General features: G+C 39.3%; 2 protein-coding genes across 2 annotated transcripts in view; one reads left to right on the top strand and one right to left on the bottom strand.

The window, feature by feature from the left end:
- Positions 1–28: 28 nt before the first annotated feature.
- cinp (cyclin dependent kinase 2 interacting protein) lies at positions 29–12,831 on the top strand. Its single transcript, XM_080202536.1, has 5 exons — positions 29–80; positions 2,972–3,143; positions 3,841–3,973; positions 8,326–8,455; positions 10,016–12,831. Exons 1-5 carry the CDS (start codon positions 74–76, stop codon positions 10,219–10,221), a joined length of 648 nt encoding a protein of 215 aa, XP_080058662.1. The 5' UTR covers positions 29–73; the 3' UTR covers positions 10,222–12,831.
- Positions 10,501–14,803, bottom strand: part of znf839 (zinc finger protein 839) — a 39,789-nt gene continuing 35,486 nt past the window's right edge. Inside the window, exon 8 of the mRNA XM_080202535.1 lies at positions 10,501–13,989. Coding sequence (XP_080058661.1) covers positions 12,869–13,989 — 1,121 coding nt within the window. The 3' untranslated portion in view covers positions 10,501–12,868. The remainder of the gene's footprint in view (positions 13,990–14,803) is intronic.

Below are 14,803 nucleotides of genomic sequence, written 5' to 3'. Positions count from 1 at the left end.
ATTGATGAACGGACGGTCCATTGGCGGACGCGGCAGGAAGAGGCAGCGGGTACTGAGTGCGGATGTGGTGGAGATGGAAGGTGAGCTATTAGCATTGGAACTTGCTTCTTTAACAGCTTGTTATATCGAAAAATGTAGGATTTGTTATATCACACATCTTAAAACCCTCGGTCTGTATTAAGACTGGCACCTGTTTTATTTTGGAGGATAGAGCGGCATAGTCGCACAGTGATTAGCGCTGCAGCCTCACAGCGCTGGGGACCTGGGTTCTATTCCCGGCTTGGGTCACTGTCTGAGGAGAATCTACACATTCTCCCTGTGTCTGCGTGGGTTTCCTCCAGATGCTCTGGTTTTCTCCCCCAGTCCAAAGATGTGCAGGTTAGGTGGATTGGCCGTGCTAAAATTGCCCCTTAGTGACCTGAGATGCATAGTTTAGAGGGATTAGCGGGTAAATATGTAGGGATAAGGGAGTGGGGCCTGGGTGGGATTGTGGCCAGCGCAGACTCGATGGGCCAAATGGTTTCTTCCTGCACTGTAGGGTTTCTATGAAAATGCATTTATTTTTGCCCAGGGAAAAAACATTTTGTGAAACGATGCAGCATTTCAGAATTGTTACAGTGTAGAAGGAGGCCATCTGGCCCATCGTGTCTCTGCAGGCCATCAAGAACGTATTTATTCTGATCCCAGTTTCCAGCACATGGACCATAACCCTGAATGCTATAGCATTTCAATCCTAGAATCCCTACAGTGCAGAAGGAGGCCATTTGGTCCATTGAGTCTGCACTGACCACAATCCCACCCGGACCCTATTTCTGTAACCCCCCATGTATTTACCTTAGCCAATCCCCATGACGCTAGGGTCAATTTAGCATAGCCTATCAACCTAACCTGCACATTTTTGGGCTGTGGGAGGAAACCCATGCAGACACAGGGAGAATGTGCAGATTTCTTAAATGTGAGAATTCCCGCATCTACCACCCTTTCAGGCAGTGAATTCCAGATTCCCTCCGCTTGCTGCGTGAAAACATTTTCTCCTCAAATCCCCTTTAAATCTCCTGCCCCTTAACTTAAATCTGTGTTCCCAGGTTATTGAGCCCCCAGATAATAGAAAGGTTGCTTCCTATCCACCCTATGTCCTACATAACTTTGAACATCTTGATCAGGATCCCCCTTCGCCTTCGCCTTCTCCACTCTAAGGAAAACATCCCCACCCTAACCAGCCTCTCTTCGTGGCTGAAACACTCCATCCCAGACAGCATCTTGATGAATCTCCTCTGCGCCCTCGCTAGTGCAATATTGCATCCTTCCTATAATGTGGTGACCAGAATTTCACACAGTACTCCAGCTGTGGCCAAACCATCATTTTACACAGCTCCATCATAACGTCCCTGCTCTTTCCCCTTCGTCAGGGAAAAAGCCCCGAAAGCTAGTGGCGTTTACTACCAAATAAACCTGTTGGACTTTAACCTGGTGTTGTGAGACTTCTTACTGTGATTAATGACTAAACCAGTTATCCACTGTATCCTTTCGAGCCTGTGTCCTGGGGAAACAACCAGGATGAGAGAGAGCAATAGATTTATTGGAATTAGCGTATCAAAGGTAAGATGAGAGCAATTGAACAAATCAGTAAGTGCAGAAATTTCATGCTAAACAAAGTGCCAAAGGCCAGCCATAAGAAGTGTTTGTAAGTGAATTGGGGGCTTTTTTTTCAGGGGCAGATACAGAACAAAATTGGGTTGGGACATGAAAGAGGGGTGTGGAGAGTGACATAGAGAAAAATCAGATGACCCTGTGTATGATTGATTGATACTGTTAAACTGAACCCAGCTCAATGTTTGGGGAATCTACCTGTAGACAATATTTCACTTGAGTGGTAAGGTTGCTTATTTCAATCTAAAATGATGAAAGTATCTTACCACACTTGTCCTCAAATTCTTGTATTTACTTGTTGAACTTTTGTCTCAAATATATATTAAGATAATGCAACAAGCTGACTATGTTTATGGTAAAACCACTGTAAAACATTGAATGGGGGAGGGAGAACCTCGTCATCCTTAAGCTGTCAATCTGGTTGCAGTTGACCCATTTGCTGAACTGGTGGAGCCTTGGCCTTCCATCAGAAAGCAAGTATTTTAACCACTGTACTATCATTTAAATTTCTTTACCCACATTACTTGAGCTTCATCAGTTCTGTGCAGTGAATGCATTGCTTAAGCACATTGACTCTTCTTTGGCACTTGACTGAAGCTGAACTGAAGTGAGCTTTCCACCCGTTGCCAAGATGGTGTCCTAGCATTACCAACATCCCCGCTTTAGCTCACCTGTTTTTGAAATCCGTGCTTCAGCTCACCTGCTGTTGAAATCTCCTTCGTTTATTCTAATGACCTCCTGTCTGGCATTTGGTCCTCCATCCTATGGAAACTTGAACTCATCCAAAACTCTCCTGCTTGCATTCTACTTTACTCAATCCCTGTTTGCTCATCACCCTTTTGCTTGCTTGCTTCTTTAGTCCCAGATCAAGCAATGCGCCAACTTTGAAATTTTCATTCTTCGACTCCATCCATGGCCTTGCTGCTCACTACCTCTGTGACCTCCTCCATCTCTACAACCCTTAAATTCTGCACTCCTCCAATTCTGGCTTCTTGTGTTTCCCCCGTCTTAATCTCTGCGCTCATGGTGAAATTGCTTTCGAAGTCTGGGTTCAAAGCACTGGAATTCCTTCTGAAACTTTTATCTTGATAGCCTCCTTCTTAAGATACTCCTTCAAACCAACCTCTTTTGACCAAGCTTTTGGTCATCTATCGTAATATCTCTTTGCATACCTCCCTGATGAGAAGTGCCTTGGAATATAAAGTATTATTGCAAGTTGTTCTATCTTTGAATATATTGGTCTGAAGTTAAGCATTAATTTATTAATGATACATTTAATTGTTTTTTTTTCAACCATTGTATTTATGTTTCTTTTTAACAGCTCCATCTACTAGCTCAAGCTTAACTCCAAGAAAAAAAGACTCAAGTAATAGTGCCAGAAAATTAAAGGACAATGCTGCAGACTGGCACAACTTCATGTTGAAATGGGAAGAGTTTAATAACACAGGATTCGCAATAGCAAACAAAATAGTTAATATGAAACTCAGCAACCAGTAAGGATTACCTTTTCAAAGCTTTACATCTCGAAACCTTAGTTATCAGATGTATTTAAAATGCATGCACTTGGTAGTAAATTTATTCATAACTGAATTCCTTACCTCGTGCCTCTTTTTTGCACCATTTTAGTTTAAGTTGTGCTTTGAAGGGATCATTATTAAAGCATTGCAAGTGTGTTTGGAACATGGCAAGCATAAATTATATTTCACAATTTATTGGAAGTTAATTATTCTAAAGGTTGGCCATCATTGGTAGTTAAAGTAACACTTCTTTCCTTAATCAAATTTTATGATAGAAGAATTTTATTTGCTTCAAGACGATTAATAATAATGATGATCAACCATGATCAAACTGAATGGAGGAGCAGGCTTGAAGGGCCTAATGGTCTTCTCCTGCTTCTGTTACCGTTTCTATGTTTAACTATGAACAAACAGATCATTATATAAACATTCTCTTTTGGGTAGGCACCAATGGACCTACATATTTAGTAGTTGTAATGTGCACTGTGATTTATCTTGGATAGCTAAACATTATTCTTAAGGGACACAAAGTGCATAATTCAAATCAGACTAGATTTATTTCTTGTATGTTTGTCATGTTTATTATTCAGTTGCATTAAACAAAACATCTTCTGAGAATTGTCTTTAAACTGTTCATGACATTGACATTTTGCCCGTGTTTTAATTTCTTCAGGAGGGAAAGTGAAATCAAATTGGAAGAATTGGAAGGGGAGGATGATAACCCTAATCTTGGAAAGTCAAACTTCCAGTATAGCAAAGAACTGGAAGAATGTTGTACAGAGTTGCTCAATATCCTTGACAAAATGGTATGAAATGGGGGAGGGGGAACCTCGTCATCCTTAAGCTGTCAATCTATGGTTACAGTTGACCCATTTGCTGAACTGGTGGAGCCTTGGCCTTCCACCAGAAAGCATGAATTTTAATCACTGTACTATCACTTAAATTTCTTTACCCACATTACTTGAGCTTCAGTTCTGTGCAGTGAATGCATTGCTTAAGCACATTGACTGCTCAGTGATACTTCTGATGGTAATGACGCCTAATATAGGCATGTTCTATGTGTTAGAGTTCTTGAATAGAGGCTTAAGCCTCGACAAGAGAGGAAGTCCTTTATCATAAAGAAGCTCATTTGGGATTCCGCTGCCTGGACGCTCCACTTTCTGGAGCATGGGGGTGAGGTGAGCTGCAGTACATACAGCCTGGCTGTATTTCTGTATTTGTGCTCACATGCTGCTCATCATTAAGAAGTGGAAGATAAGGGCTACGATGTCCAGCAAATCCTCAAGTAAGGAGGGGCATCACAGGAAACTAACGGGAACATAAATAAATCAAAATTGTTAGCAGGAAAATAGGCACCAATGTATATGATGTGTTGCACATTAAGGAACTTTTTTACTGATAAAAGATGCCAGGCTGATGATCAGGAGCGCACAAAGCGCAGCCTGTGGCATCATGGGTCCTGGAGAAGTCCAGCCCACTTTAGTTTGACTTCTCAGTCCATGGGGCATGTGACATGTGTTCTTCCTGATGTAGAGTCCACGTGCTATCCCTGATATCATACATAGCACACAAATAATTGGTGTCAGCTGCACCGTGGAATAACCATGTTGTAAAAGCTGTGGACCATGGTGACCTTGATAGCCCCAGGTAGTATTGTCCATAATTTAGTTTGGGACTTGTGTCTAAAACAGGTGATCGAGGTTTATTACATCCAAGGTAAGCGCAAGTCCCTGATGCATTGCTGGATGAATTGAGGTATGAGAAATCTGTTTGAAAGCCCCTGAATGTAGACTCCTGTGCAGCTCCTCCTGCCCTCTCTTTTTTTAATATTCATTTGTGGGATATGGGTGTCGGTGGCTGACCAGCATTTATTGTCCATCCGTAGTTGCCTGAGGACAATTGAAAATTAACCACATTGCTGTGGCTGTGAAGTCACATGTAGGTCAGACTGGGTAAGGATGGCAGATTTCCTTCCTTTAAGGACATTGATGAACCAGATGGGTTTTTCCGACAATCGACAATGGTTTCATGGTCATCAGTAGATTTATAATTCCAGATATTTTTCATTGAATTCAAATTCCACCATCTGCCGTGGTGGGATTTGAACCTGGGTCCCCAAAACATTAACTGAATTTCTGGATTAAAACTCTAGCGCTAACACCCCTGGTCCATCGCCCTGCCATGTTTGCTACTTCCTCTCCTCCGCTAGTCTGACAGACTTATATGTCCATACGTGATTGCAATCAACCATTTCCAAATCAAACTGAAATCTAACATTCCAACCCCCAGAAACACAACAAAGGTCCCCAACCTAACAGCCCCCACACCCTAACACATGCCATCTCAACAACCACCTAAAATAAAGCAGTTCCTTAATGTGCAAGATGTATACTTTGGTGCCTGTTTTCCTGCTAACAATTCTGATTTATTTATGTTCCCATTAGTTTTCTGTGATGCCCCTCCTTACTTGAAGATTTGCTGGACATCATGGTCCATGTCTTCCATGCACCCAATACTCTCTTTCTCTGGAGGTCCCAGTCAACACCCGCCCCCCAGGACACAAGAAGCCACGATATAAGGGCAAGGTATCACGGGGGGGCAACAAACCGAAAGAAAAGAGGCAGAGCACAAAGAAAAGCAGACATGTCCGAACTCAAACAAATAACTGATGTCATAAATCCTCTTCTGAAACACAAACATAACCTTTTTTCAAAAAAGCCCAGAAGGGGACAGCATGGTGGCACTGCTGCCTCACAGCTCCAGGGATCCCGGTTCGATTCTCGGCTTGGGTCACTGTCTGTGTGGAGTGTGCACATACTCTCTGTGTGGGTTTCCTCCCACGGTCCAAAGATGTGTGGGTTAGGTTGATTGGCCATGCTCAATTGCTGCTTAGTGTCCCAGGATGTGTAGGTCAGAGGGATTAAGAACAAAGAACAGTACAGCACAGGAAACCGGCCCTTCGGCCCTCCAAGCCTGTGCCGCTCATTGGTCCAGCTGGACCATTCGTTTGTATCCCTCCATTCCCAGGCTGCTCATGTGACTATCCAGGTAATCTTAAATGATGCCAGCGTGTCTGCCTCCGCCACCCTACTTGGCAGTGCATTCCAGGCCCTCACCACTCTCTGTGTAAAAAAAAAAGTCCCTCTGATATCGAAGTTATACCTTGCCCCTCTCACCTTGACCTCTCGTGATTGTCACCTCTGACCTGGGAAAAAGCTTCCCACTATTCACCCTATCTATACCCTTCATAATTTTATACACCTCTATTAGGCCTCCCCTCATTCTCCGTCTTTCTGGGTAGAACAACCCCAGTCTACCCAATCTCTCCTCATAGCTAAGACCCTCCATACCAGGCAACATCCTGGTAAACCTTCTCTGCACTCTCTCTAAAACCTTCACGTCCTTCCGGTAGTGTGGCGACCAGAATTGGACGCAGTACTCCAAATGTGGCCTAACCAGCCACATTTGGAGTACTATACAGCAACATCAGACTCCAGCTTTTATACTCTATACCCCATCCTTTAAAGGCAAGCATACCATGTGCCTTCTCCACCTGTGCTGTCACCTTCAGGGATTTGTGGACTTGCACACCTAGGTCTCTCTGTGTTTCTTTACTCTTGTTGGCCCTGCCATTTATTGTATAGCTCCCCCCTACATTAGTTCTTACAAAATGCACCTCGCATTTATCTGGATTAAATTCCATCTGCATTAGTGGGGTAAATGTGTGGGGTTGTGGGACTAGGCCATGGGATAGGATTGTTGTCAGTGCAGACTTGATGAGCTGAAGGACCTCCTTCTGCACTGTGGGAATTCTATGATAACTTGCAGTTTGAGGGGAAATTAGCAACTAATCTATTTGGAAGGTCAGCCCTGTAAATAATCTTGCACGCTGCAGACACTTTGTTAGAATTACCAATTGTTGGGCAGATTTATCATAGAATGTTAGATGTTGGGACACAGCATCTTTGTAAAAGGATATTTTCTGGATTGTTGGAACAGATTCTTGCATCAGAGGGCAGAAGTGTACCCACTGAAAAATGTTTCAAGAATTGAGACCATCTGGTGAATCTGTTCATGACAATTTTTTTTTAAACTGTTGGATTACACTTCTGGCAACAAAAAAAATTTCTTTAGGATGATCTTTAAACTGACATGGCAAAACCTGTAGCTCCAGCTACTGCAATCTGTAGGCCAGCAAAAAATGATTTTTAAAATACAATTACTGAAAAAGCTGCAATTTTTCAAAACCAGATTTGAACATGTTATTGATCAAAGAACTGTGTATTTCCATAAACCTTTTCAATAACAAAATGCTGAAATCTGAATAATTTCCAATTTAAAAAGAAATAATAATAAGATCTTGCATTCAGCCACGTATAAAGGTATCACAATTTTGCAGACTTTCTGGTTATTTTGTGGTTGCATCTACTTGAGGATGAATCCCTGCTAGCAAAAGGTTAAGATATTTCTGCAACCTATGAAACAGAACCATTGCACTGAACATTTAAAAGGGGAGACAATTACCCAATAGGTCAAAATCCTACATTTTTTTTCATCTACTAGACTACAATGAAGTTTGTGTTATATTACTGCAGTGTTCCTTATCAACTTTATCAACTCACAAGTTTGTGGCGTCACGGTGGCAGTGGTTAGCACTGCTGCCTCAGTGCTCAGGACCTGGGTTCGATTCCAGCCTTGGATGATTGTGCAAAATCCACACATTTTCCCTGAGTGTGTGTGGGCTATCCCTGTTAGATGGATTGGCTATACTAAATTGCCACTTCGTGTCCCAAGCTGTGTAAGTTAGATGGATTAGCCATAGTAAACGGGCAGGGTGGGATGTTTTCAAACAGTCGATGACAACTCAATAGGCCAAATGGCCTCTTTCTGCAGTGTATGGATTCTATGGTACAACTATCTGAAAGAAAGACATTAAAATTTAAACCTTATTACTTCAATAAAATTGTACCTAGAAATGTATGACATTTGTCTTAGCTTTTATTACAATGATATTTAGGTAAACTCTTGCTGGTCAGGGTAGTAAATGTATCAATGATCAATAACTCATTTGTTTCATTGAGTGCAATGGTAAATATCAAATGCACTTGTTGTCCTACACGTGCAATTCAAATGTTAATTCTTGCATCATCTTTTTCAGAGCAAACTGGTATTAAAGATGGAAAGACTTTGTATGACCACAAAAGGGATACTTGACCTCGATACCCATCAGTATGGTGAAAGTGGAAGGGAGATGCCCCTCTTTCATACATGGCCCACAAAATATTTTTGTATGATTAATTTGAGTATTAAATACAAATGTCACATTTGGTTAATAATCAATATTCTCTAGAATATTGTGGAACAAGTCACTGTTTCCTGACAACATTCTTGCCTGTTAAATATGACATTCTTTTCCATAAGGAATGGTAACTAATTATTGATTTATAGGAAGGTGGATGTTTTGCATCTTGATGATTAATATATTTCTATTGATTTGTGAGATATCAATTTGCATGTGGAGATCATTTGTAATATTTACAAATTTGCTAATGCATCAAAACTACAGGGCAATGCAAGGAGGCTTCAAGCAGATTTGGATAGGCTGAGTGAATAAGTGAATGGACAAATTTATTATAATATGAATGTGTCAAAAAATTGCAGATAGAATATTTCTTAAATGCTGAGTGGTTGAGAAGTGTTGGTGGCCTTATGCATGAGTCACAAAGTTAGCATGCAGATACAACAATCAGTGAGGGAAAATGGTATGTTGGCCTTCATAGCATGGATATTTGAGTACAGATGATGCTCACAATGAGACTGTATCTGATGTATTGTATGCAGTTTAATCTAAGGAATGACATACTTTCCATAAAAGGGACTATAACAGAGATTCATCAGACTTAGCCTTGGATGTTGGAATTATCTTGGAAAGATTGAAGAAACTAGACCTGTATTCTCCAGAGTTTCACAGAACAAGCAATGATCTAATTGAAACTTAAAATTCTTACAGGACAGGCACAACAGGATACATGTGAAGAGGATGTTTCCCCAGGCTGAATCTAGAAGCTGGAGGCATAATCTCAGAACTTTAACACAATGGGTGGTGAATTCTTGACCCCAGAGAGCTGTGGAAATGGAATCATTTAGCATTTCAAGACAGAAATCAACTGATTTCTGGAGACAAATAACATCATCATGGGGATAGTGTAGAAAAGTCTTGATAATCAGCCACAATATAATTGAATGATAGAAAAGACCTGATGGACTGAATAGCCTACTCTGGTTCCTATTCATTTACAGGAGTGTGAGATTGTTCTGTTAATTTCCTCTTAGTGCAAACATTGGAGTGCAACCCACCATTTCAAAATTATTCATTCTTTCCTTTATTTAAACTTAATTTTCTCACATCTTTGCTCACAGTCATGCATCACCTGTTGCATTTTGGTTCCATTGGAATTACTGCACTGTGGTATCTTTAATTAGCTCTGAGATTTAGCCAGTAATAATGAACAGGCTAATTAGCAGGAAGAGCAAATTCAAATTTTAATTTAATCTAATACTACCATCTCCTGATAACCATATCTACATACCTCCAGCATTAATTAAGGGCCTTAGTCCCTGGTCTACAAGTTTAGCTATTCTACAACAGGAGCAAAGTTTCAGTAATTAATGGCCATGGGTAGCTGAATAATCAAAGGGACATCACATACCTGTTGTTCAAAGGATTAGCATAACTGAACTACATAGTAAGGTCATGTTTCAGCATTACTGCATCATAATTTAACTTTTATATACCTAGACTGAAAATATAGTATAAGTTATTAAATAGTAACTGTTCTTTGTTTCAGATGAAATCTCACTTCAGGTAACAGAGATGTACAAAAAAGAACTGCAGCTAAAGCGCATAATTGTTCAAGAGATTGCTCACACCAATAACTCTGATCTTATGATGGTGGAACTGTCTGCCTGGCTATACCAGCCTTATATTGAAGAAAAGGCCAGACTTCTCACTGAAAGCATGTTATTGGAAACTGGACACCGATCTTTGAAATAAAAAAAAACTGGAAAACAACTTGTACTGAGATAAATCAACAAAAAAAATGCTGTCAAACCTATAGTTCCAACTTGGAAAAAGCATGCATCTGCTTTTAAATAGTTTGAAGTTAGACATCTGTGTAGGTCTAACTTGATATTTATTGGGCTCAGTTTTGAAGTTTGTATGAACGGTTGGAACAGAACTCACATGAACAGCAAAATAAGTTTCACCCATTATCAAATTTTGTGCTTTTAATGTATGGCAGAATTGAATAAGACAATGATTGTGACAAAAGGCAAAGAAAAAATATATTTATTATTTTTAGAAACTTTGAAATACTTATGCTGAAAAAATAATTTTGTTGAAATTATTAAACAATGGTCCTGAAAGATATTTAAATTTGTATTTTGTCTCACACTCTCAAGCAATGTAAAAACAAAGAATACCAAAACTACAAAAAAAATGCTGTTGTGGTGGCTTATTCTAAACTGTTCCACATATTGCTAATGTTTCATGGAGCTTGATGGTAGAATTTTAAGTTTTTCATCCTATTAAAACAGCAAGGCAGCTTTTCAAAATATTTAGACCCACATAGTGAGAAAAGCACAAGTGCTCTGCATTAAACTCTACAGCAAATATTTATAACAGTTTAACAATGGTTCATAATACACTGTACAAACCAACCTTTGGCTGGTCACAATGTCGATACTTGACAGAGAGCAGTTCCATTTTGTAATGACAATATAGAGTAAATGTCATTTGTTTTATGCAAGAGATGATTAATCACCAATCCATGAAGTTGTCACAAGACAACAACCACCATCCAATTGGGCTGAAGAACATTACTGATGGCATTTTAACCACACCATCAAATTAAGGCAACAAAGCTGTCTGTCAAGATTGCAACATACTGATAAGCAAGACATTACAAAATATCTGTATATTATTAAAAATAGAAAATAAATTCAATTCTCTGCTATTTTCATCAGTCTTTAAATATTTTCATTACTTACAGTCAAATTACAGCTCTTTGATAAAGTTTTGTTGTACAATAAAGAACGTGGGAACTACTAACATGCACAACACAGCCTTAATACACGTTTGATGAACAGCTTGCACAGGTAATGAGCTGATATGTACATAGCACAGTAATACAACTTGCCCATTTCCACATTCTCTCAAACCAATACAAAAGGACACCAAGTTTCACATTAAATGCATCGCTCACATCAGTTGCAGGGAAAAGAAAAGGAACATGTACGGGGCACGATTTAAAACATGCTGTACATGTAGCCAAGAGATTTAAGGACTTAAATTTTTTTTTCCAAAACAAAGTTTACATTTGGGTGATAATTAACATTACTCCACCACTATTAGAACTGGCCCATCTCAAAAAAATCTGATCCTCTACTTTAAGAATATAGGACTGCAAACTAAAAAGACAGCAGACTCTTCAGCCAGTGTTTGGCATTACAAAACAGGACACCATTGTAGTAAGTGGAAAGGTGGCAAATTAATTAAACAACTGTACTTGAATTTACATTAAAGCAACAAGAGATTTATGAACACTAAGATAAAAATGTGTTGGTGTCAAATTATTTAAGATTAAAGTGAAAGCCAAACAATACAGAATTAATATTCTAGGTTTCATCTTCAGTTATGGTCTCCTCTTAAAAGATTTTTTCTTTGAAAGTGAATATCCATAGGCTAATTACTTTAATGCTGGTTTAAAAGCACTGTGCACTTTAATTTTTGAGGTTTAATTCCAATTTCTTTGGCCACGAGTTCTAAAGTAAGTGAGCGAATTGAATAACTAATTTTTCACATCGTAAAACAAATACAGAAAGAACAAAACACATCCTTGTATTTCAGAGCCATTCTCAAAACTGCATTTTAAGTCCACCATTTTAAAATCAGAAACTACCAAATGCTTTCATGTCACTTTACAGGCCTTTTGCAATTTAAATAAACTATGCAAACTAAAGGTTTGTATCATTTACAACTGATATTTTGTAACACATTAATTCTGGGCTAATTTTAACATTTTCCTGTTCTGAGATGAATTACCAAGAGGTTAAATAATTAAGATTTTATCAAAACTTTCAATTAGCAAAGCATGAGATTTACATTTAATATAATTTTTTCACAGAAGTATAATTAATCTTTTATTGGCAGTTTCAAAAATCGGCAGTAGAAGGTATACAAATACTATATTGGCAAAATAGTCATTTCCAATAAGCAATAAGGAGTTCAAATGTAAAGTTCAAATGCAAAGAAAAAACATTCAAATTCAGTGCAGCAACATCACATTTTCTGGTCTACTGTAGTCACATCTATGTTCTAGAGGACAAACTTCAATAAATGTACCTGGATTCATTCACTCTTTCAAATATCTTGCCAGGCATAATGAAACATTCAGGGTAAACCACACTTGAAACTTTACATCCACTTTTGTACCAGACTTGTTAGCTTGTGGGACAATAAAGTTCAACACAAAAATACATTAAGTAATGTTCGCTGTAACACAATAAAAAAAAACAAAGTCTCAAGTTTCTTCTTAAAAATAATGGAACAGCCCTGTTTCGTACTTAGCATTTCAGTGAACAACGACAGAGTTTATTGTTATTTTTGCTATTTTTTGAGATGGGGGATGAGCACAGCCCAATCATTGATCCACTTCAGTTTGTGTTTGTGAAACCAGCAGGCCTTCACTTTGTCCTTCTGAGTCCATTGCAAGAAGTGCTTCTACAGTTTCAAAGGGAACACCATCAGGTGTTCGTATGTGCATTGTAGTACCATCAGCATTAGTTACTATAACAATGCCTTCAGATGTCTGTGACACAACTGCGGTTCCTTCATGTGACACAATTATGCCCTCGGAAGTTTGAATGAATATCTGTTCGTGTCCCTGAGCCAACAATTCCTGACTTTCAATAGGTATTTGAAATTCTAATGCTCCGTCTTCTGTCACTGTGCTTTCCAGAATATTTGCTGATATCATCTGATTTCTTTGACCAACATTCTGTTCAAAGTGACCCATTATTTTATTTTGATTGGCTATTTGCAATCCATTCAACTCTTCAGGAGATACTGGACCATCAAGATCTACTTGAGTAGAGATGTCAGCTTCAAAAGTCTCTTCAGTTTGGTGCTGCTGTAGGTGATTGCTTTCAGTGCTACAAACCTCTCCTATGGGCTCCACATCCCGTGACAAAGCCTTCTCAAGCTGCTGCATCTGGTCTGCAATGTCAGATTCATTCAGCTGCCCAGTCTGTTCCTGATTGCCAAGTGGATCCTGGTTCCCCATCTGATGCTGCAAATCCTGAACAGAATTGCTTGCTTCAGAACTTTTTTGGTTGCTCTTAGCCATATCTGAAAGCAGTGAATTTGGACCTGTCATTTCATCCTCTGATTGCACTGTGTCAGTTAGTTCAGTATCATTCAGCTGTTCTGGAATACTTTGACAGGACAACTGTTCTTGAACCAATTCCTCTGCTGTAATATCTGTGTCCATGGCTAAAAAATCTTGTCCCTGTATAGTATTATTTAGCACTTCATTGTGTGGCTCCAACAAAGGGAGTTGAGTACTTGTTAAGGTTACTTGAGTTACCTCGTAACACAGTTCCTCAGAAGTAGATTGTTCTATAGTATTGGAATTTTTAATGTTATTCTCAGAAAGTAACACTCCATCATCTGTTTGTTTATCGAATAACTGAACAGCTGCCGGTCCATATGTTGCATGTGTATCACAAGCACTCAGTGTAGGACATTCAGTTTGTTTCTGGCCTACAATAAAAACAGAATTTTGTGTAAGTAAACACACCAAATACAATCTAATATAGCGGCATTATACAATGACAAAAACATTCATGCAACTGTGGTTACTGTACTTTACTAACAGCAGCACGGTGGCAGTTGCTGGCACTGCTGCCTCAGTGCCATGGACCCACGTTCGATTTGCGGCTTGGGTCACTGTCTGTGCAGAGTCTGCAAGTTCTCCCCGTGTCTGCGTGGGTTTCTTCTGGGTGCTCCGGTTTCCTTCCACAGTCCAAAAGATGTGCTTGTCAGGGGCACTGGCTATGCTAAATTCTCCCTCAGTGTACCCCAACAGGCACCAGTATGGCAACTGCGAGATTTTCACAGTAACTTCATTGCAGTGTTAATGTAAGCCTCCTTATGACACTAAAATAAACTTTAAACCTTCAATCACTATCACTCCTTACCAACCCAATAAGAATTGCAGTTGACCAATTTGATATTCACTTCTTAATTGCATGACAGCCTATAACTGACCAGAAAAGAATTTAAAAAGTCACAAAGCTATTTTCTTTGCATAGAAAAAGTGGCCAAAGTCTGCAAAGGCAAATGCTTTTTCTGGTTGGTTAAGGATTTTTTTTAAAATGTGGCGCATTTTTTTAAAAAAAGCAAATAAAATAAGAAATGCAATACACAGTGTTTTATAATACTACTCTATCTTCTGGGAGACACCAATACAGCCTGAAGCACACAGGGCGCAAAGTCTAGTTAGCTCAATCTAACTCCCAGTAGGCCTAGCATGGTTGACCTTTTATTGAAACATCAAAGTGGAATTCTCCCTAGA

Source organism: Carcharhinus amblyrhynchos, chromosome 14, assembly GCF_965287045.1.
Source record: "Carcharhinus amblyrhynchos chromosome 14, sCarAmb.v2.hapA, whole genome shotgun sequence".
NCBI classification, from domain to species: Eukaryota; Metazoa; Chordata; class Chondrichthyes; order Carcharhiniformes; family Carcharhinidae; genus Carcharhinus; species Carcharhinus amblyrhynchos.
This window is presented reverse-complemented; position numbering and strand designations above follow the sequence as displayed.